We start from the raw sequence: 14856 nt of genomic DNA, 5'->3' as shown, positions 1-14856 counted from the left end.
TTTTTTCACTCATGGGTCTGTAACCCATTAAAAAATTTAAACAAGCTGCAGGAAAAGGTTGGAAATGTGTTGCTGGAAAAGCGCAGCAGGTCAGGCAGCATCCAGGGAACAGGAGAATCGACGTTTCGGGCATAAGCCCTTCTTCAGGAATTCCTGAAGGGCTTATGCCCGAAACGTCGATTCTCCTATTCCCTGGATGCTGCCTGACCTGCTGCGCTTTTCCAGCAACACATTTCCAGCTCTGATCTCCAGCATCTGTAGACCTCACTTTCTCCTGCAGGAAAAGGTTTGCCAACTCTGGCTGGATATATTCTGGGAGATGCTATCACATAACCATGCACCTTCAATTCCATCACCCCCCCAACCACCACCAAAAATGAACCCTTGCAACTGGTTAACCAACACATCAATCAGCACATGTCCCTGTTTACCAATGTATCCTGGTTTGGACCTGATCGTGCCGGTTCTCCGCAGCAACAATCCGACTTTTTTCGGGTCCCCTGCTTTCCATGGAACTCTGCCAAAGTATTTCTCGCCCCACATTGCTGCTTAACTAACTCCCTTTCAGTGACCACAACCGACTCTTCAGAATCTATTTCCACCACACTCTTAGACGTCTTTTCCAGATCGTCAGCCACTCACTGCGAAATTACCAAAAATAAAAACCATTTTTTCCAACTTTGGCCGAGAACATCCACACGCCAGAAACAAATGGCAGACAGAAAATACGTTTCACTGAAAAATTAAGTTCTCGATGTCGGCTTATAGTTCAAACCGACCGCTTGGAAAAGACCGTTGCCCCCAGAAACGCCTTGCTGGATATTTTCTACAATGGACGACCAGCAAAAGTCGTCTCATTTGAAGGCGAGTTTCCAGCCCTCACCAACGGTCGACTGTGGTGTATGCTGGGAAGGGCACGTGACGGTGGGAGGACCAGAGGAGTCCACCCTCAACACGACCATCGGAATCATGTGACCACGGGAGGCTTTGGGGTTTCAGCGCGTGACGGTAACGGTCGCAGTGATGGGGTCTGTGGTGGACATCAAGCTGAAACGGGCGAATAAAGTTTATCATGAGGGGGTGAGTGACTGAGTGCAACGTCTTGCTGCTTCTTACTGTATGCAATACTTGCCGTATTCCTTGGGTGAGTGAGGGAAGACCACTGCATCGTCAGTGGGGTATGTTTACTTTGGAGCTATGCAATAATCTAGTATGGAAGAGGCCACTCAGCCCATCGAGTCTGCATGGACAGTCTACGCTGAGTTTAGTCCACTCTGAATTTCTTCCGCTTCCACCCCCAGACAAACCATTCCATTTTCATATCATGCATAGTGTCACTCTGTCTCAGGGATGGATGGAACACTGTGTCAAAGTGAGGGCTGTAGATGCTGGAAAGTCAGAGTCGAAAAGTGTGCTGGAAAAGCACAGCTGGTCAGGCAGCATCCGAGGAGCAGGAGAGTCGACTCTGACAAGGTGTACTGGGTACCTGCTGATAGATAGCTTACAGCCCTAGGCATTTGCGGGTTCTAAAAAAGTAAAAGTATTGCAGATACTGGAAATCTGACATCAAGAGGGAAACTTGGTAAGGTCTGGCAGCATCTATGGAGTGTGAAATAGAGTTAATGTGTTGGGTTCATGATGGTTTGGAACTATGATGCATCACATTGAGCTCTGAAATGTTAATCTATTTCTCACTTCAGGGATGCTGTCATACCTATAGAGTTTCCCCAGCTCTTTTGTTTTATTGCTGAAACTGGAGTGGATGAGGTTGAAATGGTTTCCTCCTCTTCATCATTCCGAAGAAAGTTTTTACATTTAGCTGAGGCTCTGGGGAAAAATAGATTTGCATTTGTGTAATTCTTTCTCCCCACAGCCACTGAATGTCTTAACACTTTGTATTTGATGAAGTACGTTTTGAAGTATATTTGTTACTGTGTTGAAAATGGCAGCAATATGCATACATAGCAGTGTGATCACTGGACACTTTGTTTTTCAAATGATTTGAGGGAAAACTATTGACGAGTGAACTAAGGATAATTCATATTCTTCACAACATTTGAAATAGGGCAGAAAGCCCATCGACCCTGCTCCCCTATTCAACATGGTCTTGCCTGGTTGTCTATCTCTGTGATTCTCCTCCATAACTTGATGCCTTTTATATGTTTATTTCTTTTTGAATATATCCAGTGATGTCACCCCTTCACCCTTCTATAGTAGAAGTTTGCTGCTCCTGAGTGAAAATGTTTTTAATAGGAGATGGCAATGTAAAGTTTTTTTTACATTGTACCTGCAAGACAGAGAAACATACCCACCCACCTATCCCCGGGCATCCAATTTCTTGAAGGCCAGTGGAGCAAATTAGCCCCTTAACATGTCAGTGAAGGAGAGCTGGAATGCACTGTAGGGATAGTTGAGATGGGACATCTCACAACCTTCGAACGAATATTTGGATAAGTATGCCATAACATTCAAAGTTACGGGATTACGGTAGACTTAGTGGCTTTGGTACAGACTAGATTAGCTGAAATACACCCTCAGTACAGTATAATTCTATGAATGGTGTATTTTCTGACTGTGGTCTTCATTTAACACTTTGTTAATATGGGTTATAGTGCGATTGAGTTGATCACCTCTCACAGTGCAGAAATCAAATTTATTAGAGCAGAAAGAGCTGAAAGTTAAGTTAGCTTTAAACATCCAACAATGCAAGCTGAAATGTTTGAGCTGAGAAGTTGTTATTACGTAGGTCATTAGCTCAAGAAAAATAGTTTAGCAAGTAGATGCAGGGATCAGATGAACATAACTTTTTATTAAAATGCATGTCATTTTTTCTACCTGATAAAGGCTTGGTTGTTTGAATGTTAAATGTTTATATGTAAAAGTTATTGAGTCATTTTGAAGAGATCAGTACAGCAGATTGGTGGGGATTGGGGAGAAGAGAGGTATTGGAGTGGAGCTGATGCATTTCAGAGTCGGTCATGTGATGTCATGCTTGAAATCGTGATTTGTTGGTGTTAAGTAAAACAGATGAAACTGAAATTTAAACCTTTATATGTTCTTATGTTGTGAGAGCTGTGGTTCTGAAATGTTTGTTTTCCATTGACCACTTGTATCCTGCAGACCATCTGTGGATCATACCTCACCTGATTTGCTTGTCAGCCAGTGTGTTTTTTGTAAAAAAAAAGACACAACTAGTAGGAAGAACTATGCTTTTTGTGAGATATCAGGAAGGTGATTGTTGAGTGTCCTGTTCCAAATTAAAGCCTTAAATCTCAAATGGGCCTCCAAATTCTGCCAGTTCCTCTTGGTTCTCAGTGAAAATGAAATCTTGAGGCTATATGATCTAACATAAGTTTATATACTTGCTGCCATGCCTCAGGTCTGGGTTCACCTGTCCTGGAGTTGTCACAATATATCTGAGTGAGTTGATGAAAATAACTGAGACATACAAGGCTATGGGCCAAGTGCTGGAAATTGTGATTAAAATAGTTCGGCGGTTGTTTTTAGCCAACGCTGATGCAATTGGCTGAAGGAACTTTTTCCATGCTGCAGATCTCTGTAAACCACATCTTGCTTATATTGTTACACATTCTTTGACATAGAGAAATAATTAAAATAAACAATTTCAAGGTCAGCGTTTGTTGTTCATCTGTATTTGCTGATAAATTGAGTGGCTTGACAGGTTATTTCAGAGGGTGAAATTGCTATTGGTCTGGACCCATGTGGGCCATATCGGGTAAGGATGTCAGATTTCCTTCCCTAAAACACATTGGTAAACAGATGGCTTTTTAAAAATGACAATTGGTGTTATTTTCATGGTCACTAACACTGAGATGGGTTTTCAATTCCATAATTTATTTAATAAATTCAAAGTCCATCAGCTGCTCTACATTGAACATATAACAGTATGCTGTAGTTGGGCATTTTGATTATGTAGATTACTTACAATGTGGAAACAGGCCCTTCGGCCCAACAAGTCCACAACGACCCTCTGAAGAGCAACCCACCTAGACCCATTCCCCTATATTTACCCCTTCACCTAACACTACGGGCAATTTAGCATGGCCAATTCGCCTAACCTGCACATTTTTGGACTGTGGGAGGAAACCGCAGCACCCGGAGGAAATCCACGCAGACACTGGGAGAATGTCTCCACGCAGACAGTTGCCTGAGGTGGGAATTCAACCTGGGTCTCTGGCGCTGAGAGTCAGCAGTGCTAACCACTGTGCCACCGTGCCGCCCATGGAGTTGAGCCCTTGTCACTCGTCCAGTGATGTTGCACCACTGGTTTGTTCTATCATGTGGCGGAGCACTACACATCAGTGACTTGCATCTGTACCAGTCCATGGAGTACCTGGTGGACCCTTGCAGACCATCAGTGGTTCCCAGACCACACTTGGGGATTTACAGTGTTAGATGTAACGCTATAGCATATCTCTCCTTTCCCTACTCTTGACCTTTTATTATGTTTTACCACGTTAAAAACAAGTTATGCTTTTGGTAATATCATCCAGGGGTGATGAGACTGAGGGGTAAAAGTGATGAGGAACTATAAAAAAGATTATAATGTTATTCTACTCTAATTTATTCAAGAGGTTTTTAAAGATTCATTTGATGCAAGAGATTGAGAACCACCCAAATCTGATATTTAGGTATTGTAAACTCTTAATTTTTTAACTGGATTACTAATACATGCCAGAAAGATGGATTCTCCAGGGATACATTATTTGGAGGCCAAAGTGCACCAGTTAAGTCAAATCAGTTGGAGTCTTTTATTTGAATTTGATGACTGAGTCTGTAGCTGGGTTATTTTATCACTATTTTTGTACATTACAGTAAATTCTATCAGGGATCTTAACTCAGCTCAATCCTGCTTTCAGCTACATAATAGAAAGCAAAGAACTGAAAGTGCTGGAAAATCTGAATCAAAATCGGAAATTGCTGGAGAAACTATTGCTGCATCTGTGGAGAGAGAGAAATCGAGTGAATGTTTTTGAGTTCAATGACCCTGTTTCAGAACTGCTTTCACCTGATGTTTCCATGCTTGCACTTTCTGGAAGGAACTATTGAATACCAATTAGGAATGGGAGATTTAACTGTTTCCTGCTCCTTTCTAATCCAGAGATATTAAAGATAAGTGGTTTTGTAGCAATCTTCATACAGAGAAAACACATTGACACAGGCAAAGTTCTCAATGAAGATTGATAAGATCTGGTTGTTACTTTGTCAGCATCAAGGGTCTGACCATAAGAAATAGATACAGGAGTAGGCCATTCAGACCTCAAGCTTGCTCCACCATTCAACAGGATCATGGCTGATTTGGCACTCCAAGTTTCCAGTCCTTTCCTGATTACCCTACAGTTCAATAACCTCTATCTTCCTTGGCCTTAAATATACACAGGAAGTCTGTCCCCACAGCTCTGTAACAAAGATTCAGCCTTCTGTGAGAAGAAATTCCTCCTCATTTTAGGCCACTGTTGGAATATTGCTTGCAATTTTGGTCTCCTTCCTATCGGAAAGATGTTGTGCAACTTGAAAGGGTTCAGAATAGATTTACAAGGATGTTGCCAAGGTTGGAGGATTTGAACTACAGGGAGAGGCTGAACAGGCTGGGACTGTTTTCCCTGCAGCGTCGGAGGCTGAGGGGTGACCTTATAGAGGTTTACAAAATGATGAGGGACATGGATCAGGTAAATAGACAAAGTCTTTTCCCTGGGGTCGGGGAGTCTAGAACGAGAGGGCATAGGTTTAGGGTGAGAGGGGAAAGATATAAAAGAGACCTAAGGGGCAACGTTTTCACGCAGAGGGTGGTATGTGTATGGAATGAGCTGCCAGAGGAAGTGGTGGAGGCTGGTACAATTGCAACATTTAAGAGGCATTTGGATGGGTATATGAATAGGAAGGGTTTGGAGGGATATGGGCCGGGTGCTGGCAGGTGGGACTAGATTGGTTTGGGATATCTGATCAGCATGGACGGGTTGGACAGAAGTGTCTGTTTCCATGCTGTACATCTCTATGACTCTGTGACTCTATGAGACTGTTAATTCTGAAACTGTGCCTTCAGGTCCTGTACTCTCCCACGAGAGGGAACATCCTAACAGCATTCATTTTCTCAAGCCTCTTACAAGTCCTATATGTGGGCGGCACGGTGGCACAGTGGTTAGCACTGCTGCCTCACAGCGCCAGAGACCCGGGTTCAATTCCCGCCTCAGGCGACTGACTGTGTGGAGTTTGCACGTTCTCCCCTTGTCTGCGTGAGTTTCCTCCGGGTGTTCCGGTTTCCTCCCACAGTCCAAAGATGTGCAGGTCAGGTGAATTGGCCATGCTAAATTGCTAAGGGGTAAATGTAGGGGTATGGGTGGGTTGCGCTTCGGCGGGTCGGTGTGGACTTGTTGGGCCGAAGGGCCTGTTTCTACACTGTAGAACTTCTTCTAAAGTTCAGTGAGGAGAATCCCAACCTGTTTAACCTTCCCTGGTGAGACAATCCCTCTATGCTAAAGATCATCCTAGTGATCCTCCTCTGAATTGCCTCCAATACAATAACATCTCCCCTTAAATAAAGGGACCAATACTGCTGGTATTGGTTTATTCACCATAGGAAATTAATTTTGAAATTTTGACGGATTTTCAAATTTTTGTTCTGTAATTTAAAATCTACACACTGAATATATTTTTAACTTTCTAATTTTGAATTTTCAACCAATCTGATGAGGAAGGATTGTATGCTAGGACCAGCAGTTCTAACTCTTCTCTTTAATTATAACTATTATTGTTGTAAAATTAGTTAACAGGTAGGACTAGAAAGATGTGCAATCTTAAACTGTTTTGTAGTTGTAAATATTGAATGATCTGTGTTTATCACTAAAACAACTGCTTTATTATTTTACAGTGAGGAGATCCTGAATCCATGCTTCCATTACTTTTTTTGTTCTGCTATTTCAAATCCTTTGGTTGGAAGAATATTGAAGGACAACAAAAATAGGGTGCGTAGTTCTAAAGAGGGTGCATAAGTTCTTTAGAAGTTATCTGAAGGAGTACAGATGACTAGACAGGCAGAGATAGTAATTAATAAAGTTTAGTATTCTTGGCTTTAATAGGAGCACAGAGTACAAGAACAAGGGAGGTGGTAATGGTCTTGTACAAGACACTTGTTAATTCTGTGTACTTTGTAGGTGCCACATTGTAGGAAAGAATGGATTGGAGAGAGTGCAGAAGTGATTTACAAGAATTTACAAAAATCCAGGTGTGAGGAACTTGAGTTATGAGGATAGATTGAAGAAGTTGTGACTGTTCTCCTTGGAGAGAAGAAGGCTGACAGGAAGTCTGATAGAGGTTTTCAAAGACGGAGTACATAAGGCGAAGCTGTTCTCTCTTGTAAAAGGAACAAGAACGAGAGGACATACATTTTAAAGTGACGCACAAAAGAAGCAAGGGTGATGTGAAAAAAAGCTTTATTCACATACTGAGTTGTTAGAATAAGGAATGTAGTTCCTGGAAATGAGCTTGAGACCCATCAGCTGAGGCCTTCAAGAGATAGTGGATAAAAATTGAGTGACGAACAAAGGCTAAGCAGGTTGGGATTCCACTCACTGGAGTTATGAAAAATGTGAGGAGTCTCATTGAAATATTCAGAATTCTTAAGAGGCTTGACAAGGTAAAAGCTGAGAGGATGTTCCCCCCCACTCATGGGAGAGTCTTGTACCAGAGGGCATTCTCTCAGAATAAAGGGGTGTCAATTTAAAATTTAGGTCAGCCATGGTTCTTTTGAATGGTGGAGCAGGTTCAAGGGAATAAATGGCTTACTCCTAACAGTAGTTAGCACTACTGCCTCTCAGTGCCAGGGATCTGGGTAACCTTCGATTACTATGTGTGAAGTTTCCATGTTCTGCATGGGTTTCCTCCAGGTGGTCCAGTTTCTTCCCACAGTCCGAAGATATGTAGGTTGGGTGGATAGGCCATGCTAAATTACCCTGGAGTGTCCAGAGATGTGGAGGCTAGGTAGATTAACCATGGTAAATGTGGGGTTACAGGATCTGTGTGGGATGCTGTTCAGAAGTGCAGACTCGATGGGCCAAATGGCCTCTATCTGAACTGAAGGAATTCTATGATTCTATTTAACTTGAAATGTTAAGCAAAACTACTTTTTGATTTTCATCCCTCAACAGAATGATCAACTATAAAGTTTGGTTTTCTCAGATATTTGAAGAACAACTGGCTCCTATCTTTGAACATCTTTTGAGGCAGTTTGCTCTTTGGGCATACCTTGTCAATGATTGTTTGATCTTTGGAGATTCAGTCATAATTCCTGTGGGTGACACTGTAATACTTGAGTACTCGGTCATTTTCTGTTGTGTCTGTTTTCCCCCACATAAGCTTTAGTCATGAGGATCTGAAATCTGAATACAGGCGGAGGTAACTAGTTGTTGTCAGGAGCAACTGCTTAACAGATGTTCTTAATAACTTAGGTGGCAATAAGATGGCTTCTCACTGCAAATAACATGACAAAATGGCTTCGAGGCTACAAATTGACAATTCTGCTAAAAGCTGCATAAAATGGCTTTTAAGTTACTAACTGTTAATTGTGCTATAGCTGAATAATTAACTAACCAGTCTGCTTCAATAGAGATTAGCAGACAATGCTCCCTTTACAGCATAGAAATAACAAGACTAGATAAGACATTACTGGCCATCCTAACTGACCTTCAGATCCAGGTGCAATGGCTCGGTTATTGAGATAAGGGTGGCCTGAGTGTTGGAAAACAAAGTTGGTTCCCAGGAAATATTATTGGACCAAGTAATTGTCAAATAAAGCAATATCGGGTATTGATTGGTAATTGTCTGAAGGTACTATATGATCGTAGCTTGTATCTTTAGAGTCATAGAGATGTACAGCACAGAAACAGACCCTTGGATGCAACCCGTCCATGCTGACCAGATATCCCCAACCCAGTCTCGTCCCACCTGCCAGCACCCAGCCCATATCCCTCCAAACCCTTCCTATTCATATACCCATCCAGATGCCTTTTAAATGTTGCAATTATACTAGCCTCCACCAGTTCCTCAGGCAGTTCATTCCATACACGTACCACCCTCTGAGTGAAAACGTTGCACCTTAGGTCTCTTTCATATCTTTGCCCTCTCACCCTAAACCTACGCCGTCTAGTTCTGGACTCCCCCGCACCAGGGAAAAGACTTTGTCTATTTATCCTATTCATGCCCCTCATAATTTTATAAACCTCTATAAGGTCACCCCTCAGCCTCCAACGCTTCAGGGAAAACAGCCCTAGCGTATTCAACATCTCCTTCAACCCTGACAACATCCTTGTAAATCTTTTCTGAACCCTTTCAAGTTTCACAACATCTTTCCAATAGGAAGGAGACCAGAATTGCATGCAATTGGTGTCCTAACCAATGTCCTGTACAGCCGCACCATGACCTCCCAACTCCTGTACTCAATACTCTGACCAATAAAGGAGAGCATACCATACACCACCTTCACTATCCCATCTACCTGCGCTTCGACTTTGAAGGAGCTATGAACCTGCACTCCAAGGTCTCTTCGTTCAGCAACACTCTCTTGGACCTTACCGTTAAGATTAGATTCCCTACAGTGTGGAAACAGGCCCTTCAGCCCAACAAGTCCACACCTATCCTCCGAAATGTATAAGTCCTGCTAAGATTTGCTTTCCCAAAATGTAGCACCTCGCATTTATCCAAATTAAACTCCATCTGCCACTTTTCAGCCCATTGGCCCATCTGATCAAGATCCTGTTGTATTCTGAGATAACCTTCTTCGCTGTCCACTATACCTCCAATTTTGGTGTCATCTGCAAACTTACTAACTATACCTACTGCTCATTCTGTAAGAAAAGTATAAAAATGTCTTTGTTTTGAGCTATGTGCACAGCTCCTCCAAGGAACAGGAAGTGTATAACTTCTGGCTTTAACCTGGCTAATGTGAAAGCTGTCAGGAAAAGTATTTCAGAAGTCTGGAAGAGCAAGAAAACAACAAAATGTTCTTTGAGCTTTAGCAATTGAAGTGGCAATTTCAGTTCAGATTTAAATCTCAGATATTTGTGGGAAACAAATGCTGAATATTTTAAAATAGGTTCTTCAAATGGAACTTCCCAAATAACACAGTTGGAATTACAGTGGCAACTTTGTTCGAACTCAACATTCTTTGAATTTGCAATATGAAGAGGGCCAATGAAGCCGAAACAATAATTGACAGAATTTAAACAGCTCAGCCTCAAGTTCCGATACTCTCCAGAAAAACGTAAAGCATCAAGCGAAAAAATATTTTGTGAACACTCTGCATTGAAAACATAGCAGCAAAGATATTTTAATACAATACTCTCATCTGGCTAAAGAATGACCCCTGACCCAACTGTTTTTTTTATTGAAACAGACATTGCAGAATTTGAAACAAATCAGGGGCTCAAGACACTCAATCAATTTGTTTTAAGGTTGCCAGTTTAATAATTTTAAAAAGAATGTAATGTTGTACAATTTCAATGTAAAAACAAAATCTGCCCCATGACATAGCCCACAAAACACATGGAATTGAGATCCTGATTCAAATAAGGAAAAACAGTTATTTGAAAAGGATTTTCTGAACCAGCACTTTAACAAACCAAAATTTTGAAACATCAAACATTCAAACTTTCCCTTTTCAACCCAAGTATTAGTACTACCTTAGTTTCAGCGTTTCTCGTTTTTATTTTTTTGACCAGACCTAAACGTTGAAATTTTAAATTGGAGAAAGGCCAATTTTGATGGTATTAGGCAACAACTTTCAATAGCTCTTTGGGGGTAAATGTTCGCAGGTAAAGGGATGGCTGGAAAATGGGAAGCCTTCAGAAATGAGATAACGAGAGTTCAGAGAAAGTATATTCCTGTTGAGGTGAAAGGCAAGCTGGTAGGTATAGGGAATGCTGGATGACTAAAGAAATTGAGGGTTTGGTTCAGAAAAAGAAGGAAGCATATGTCAGGTTCTAGACCGGATAGATCAAGGGGAGCCTTCAAAGAATATATAGGCAGTAGGAGTATACTTGAGAGAAATCAAGAGGGCAAAAAGAGGACATGAGATAGCTTTGCAGAAAGAGTTAAGGAGAATCCAAAGGGTTTTTTATAAATACATTAAGGCCAAAACAGTAACGAGGGACAGAATAAGGCCCCGAAAAGATCAGCAAGTTGGCTTTTGTGTGGAGCTGAGGAGATGGGGGGAGATACTAAACGAGTTTTTTGCATCCGTATTTACTGTGGAAAAGGACATGGAAGATATAGAATGTAGGGAAATAGATGGTGACATCTTCAAAATGTCCATAGTACATAGGGGGAAGTGCTGGATGTCTTGAAACGCATAAAAGTGGATAAATTCTCAGGACCTGATCAGGTGTACCCTGGAATTCTCTGGGAAGCTAGGGAAATGATTGCTAGGCCTCTTGCTGAGATATTTGTATCATCGATAGTCACAAGTGAGGTGCTGGAAGACTGGAGATTGGCTAACGTGGTGCCACTGTTAAAGGTGGTAAGGACAAACCAGGGAACTATAGACCAGTGAGCCTGACGTTGGTTGTGGGCAAATTGTTGGAGGGAATCCTGAGGGACAGGATGTACATGTATTTGGAAAGGCAAGGACTGATTAGGGATAGTCAACATGGCTTTGTGTGTGGGAAATAATGTCTCTCAAACTTGATTGAGTTTTTTGAAGAAGTAATGAAGAGAATTGATGAGGGCAGAGCAGTAGATGTGATCTACATGGACTTCAGTAAGGTGTTCGACAAGGTTCCCCATGGGAGACTGGTGAGCAAAGTTAGATCTCATGACATACAGGGAGAACTAGCCATTTGGATATAGAACTGGCTCGAAGGTAGAAGACAGAGGGTGGTGGTGGAGGGTTGTTTTTCAGTTTGGAGGCCTGTGACCAGTGGAGTGCCACAAGGATCATTGCTGGGTCCACTACTTTTCATCATTTATGTAAATGACAATGTGAGCATAAGAGGTATGGTTAGTAAGTTTGCTCATGACACCAGAAATTGGAGGTGTAGTGGACAGCGAAGAAGATTGCCTCAGATTACAACAGGATCTTGCTCAGATGGGCCAATGGGCTGAGAAGTGGCAGATGGAGTTTAATTCAGATATATGCGAGGTGCTGCATTTTGGGAAAGCAAATCTTAGCAGGACTTATCCACTTAATGGTACGGTCCTTGGGAGTGTTGCTGAACAAAGAGACCTTGGAGTGCAGGTTCATAGCTCCTTGAAAGTGGAGTCGCAGGTAGATAGGATAATGAAGAAGGCGTTTGGTATGCTTTCCTTTCTTGGTCAGAGTATTGAGTACAGGAGTTGGGAAGGGGCTAGTAATTTTTGTTATAATCATTGTATGCTATGTGTCAGTAACTTGGTTAAATGCTGGCTGTCAGTTTTATGAAAGCTCGTAATCCATCTGGGTGGTTATCATTGAAATGATAAAAGGAGGGAATGAGTGTTTATAGGGTATAAGCAGGCAGGGAAAGAACTAAGTTCTGATTTCTATGAAACAGGTTGAGCTGAGCATGACTCAGATCAGGTCAGAACTTAGAGATAACAATGGGGTGCTGCAGGCAAGGGTAATAGGTTAACAAAGTAGAAAAGCATTCGTTATGTAGAGCCATTTAACACTATTGGAAGAACTCAGTATGTAATGTCAGTTAATAAGGTGAAAAGTATTCATTGTGTGAAGTCAGTTATTCATTGTGTAAAGTAGATGGCTTAATCTTTACTGTTAATACTTGTTGATTGTAATGGTCACCCAATTAATACACATGTTGCCTTATCTGGATGCTCCTCCTGTAAAATGACTATATAGTTCATTGAGAAACTGCTGTTCTAGAGGACACCATGAACTCTTGTCTCTATGCACATGGATAATCATTCTTTCTCCTTCCAGAACCTGGAATAAAGGTATGCTGTGTCTCTGAGCTTTTTCTTTCTACTGAGGGTGGAAACAGGAGGACAATATTTAAACTGTATACACATTCTCACCAGTGAAGTAAAACACAATCTTTCTGTATGTCAAATCTCATTACACATAGAGAATGAAGTTGTAAAGTTGGAGGATGACTCTGAATTGACTTCAGGTGTAAACTTGCAGTGTATTTTTAAGAGGGTATTAAAATTAACTATCAGTTGATTTTTTTCATGGCCTACAGATCAAGTATTGCACAGAAGAGTACAACCTTTCCTTAGGTAAGAGAGCAGAACTGTGCACTGTGTGTTGTCATCATAGCTCAGAAACAGAGTCTCTTTATATCTGTTAGCATTCCTGAATATCCGGGCACTCTGGCTGCTGTTCTCTTCGATCTCTGTGCTTTGTTTAGGTATTCCACATTACGTGAACAGATTGAAAGGCTAAGATTGTTCTGCTAGGTGATGAGAAGGTTGAGTGAAGTTTTGTTAGAATAGTTGAGTGTAAACAGAAAACATAGAGAGAAAGTATTTCTGTTAGCATTATAGGTGTTGGGATGTCATGTTCATAGAATCATTGAATCCTTACAGTGTAAAAGCAGGCCATTTGGCCGATCAAATCCAGACCGATCCTCCAAGGACCATCCCATCCAGACCGCTCCCCCAATCCCTGTAACTTTGCATTTCCCATGGCAAATTCACCTAGCCTGCATATCACCAGACACTATGGGCAATTTGGCATTGCCAATCCACCTAACGTGTATGTCTTTGGACTCTGGGGGGGAAACCGGAGCACCTGGAGGAAACCCACACAGACACTGGGGGGAATGTGTAAACTCCAGAAAGACAGTTGTCTGAGAGGGGAATCAAACCAGAATCCTTGGTGCTGTGAGGTAGCAGTGCTAATCACTGAAGCACCTTGCCATCCTTAGGGTGCTTGGCAAACTCAATTGTGAATTTAGAAAGGGAATCATTCTCCTACACACTCTCAAATAATACATTCTTGAAAAATCATTTGCTATGAATATTTTTTCCTTCATGTCACAGTTAGTTCTTTCCACAATCACCTTTAATTGACATTGTTGTACAGGAGACTGAAAGTGAGGACTGCAGATGCTGGAGATCAGAGCTAAAAAATGTGTTGCTGGAAAAGCGCAACAGGTCAGGCAGCATCGAAGGAGCAGGAGAATCAATGTTTGGGCATTCCTGCAGAAGGGCTTCTGCCCGAAATGTCGATTCTCCTGCTCCTTGGATGCTGCCTGACCTGCTGCACTTTTCCAGCAACACATTTTTCAGCAGGAGGTTGATGAGGCCACTTCGATGTACTGTGCACAGTCCTGGTCACCATCCTTTAGGAAGGATATTATGAAATTGGAGAAGGTTCAGAAAAGACTTACAAGGATATTGTCAGGACTGGAGGATTTGAGCTATAGGGAGAGGCTGAATAAGCTAGAACTCTCTTCCACTGGAGCATAAGTTGAGGGGTAAGCTTATTGAGTTTATAAAATCATGAGGGGCATAGATAAGGTGAATAGTAAAGATCTTTTCCCGAAGGTAGAGAAGTTCAAAACTAGGGGGCATATTTTGGAGGTGAGAGGAGAAAGATTTAAAAGGGACTTGAAGGGCAACTTTTTCTCATACAAGGTAGTTCATATGTTGAATGAACTGCCAGAGGAAGTGGTAGATCCAGGTATGGTTATAACATTTAAAAGATTTTTGAACAGGTACTTGAATGGGAAAAATGTACAAAGGTTTGGGCGAACTGCAGGCAAGTGGAACTCGTTTAGTTTGGGGAAACTTGGTCAGCATGGGTGAGTGGGACTGAAAGATCTATTTCCGTGCTCGATACTTTTATGGCTTTGAAAAAATGTCAATTAAGGTAATTGTTGAAAGAACTAACTGTGGCATGAT

At 41.7% G+C, this 14856-nt stretch overlaps 1 protein-coding gene across 2 annotated transcripts in view; it reads left to right on the top strand.

Moving 5' to 3' along the window:
- The first annotated feature begins 931 nt into the window (after positions 1–931).
- The window catches only part of vps26c (VPS26 endosomal protein sorting factor C), a 51466-nt gene continuing 37541 nt past the window's right edge, over positions 932–14856 (top strand). The window contains exons 1-2 of one of the 2 annotated variants that reach the window (XM_087992506.1): positions 1030–1080; positions 6890–6983. In XM_087992506.1, the coding sequence (XP_087848632.1) occupies positions 1073–1080; positions 6890–6983 (102 nt within the window). In that variant the 5' untranslated portion in view covers positions 1030–1072. Of the gene's footprint in view, positions 1081–6889; positions 6984–14856 lie in introns of both variants that reach the window. The other variant, XM_043701352.2, reaches the window with a different exon arrangement.

Source organism: Chiloscyllium plagiosum, unplaced genomic scaffold (genome assembly GCF_037043375.1).
Source record: "Chiloscyllium plagiosum isolate Xiang-an unplaced genomic scaffold, Cpla_swu_hap1 HiC_scaffold_12, whole genome shotgun sequence".
NCBI classification, from domain to species: domain Eukaryota; kingdom Metazoa; phylum Chordata; class Chondrichthyes; order Orectolobiformes; family Hemiscylliidae; genus Chiloscyllium; species Chiloscyllium plagiosum.
Note: the sequence above shows the minus strand (reverse complement) of the source record. Positions and strands in the feature narration are given on the sequence as shown.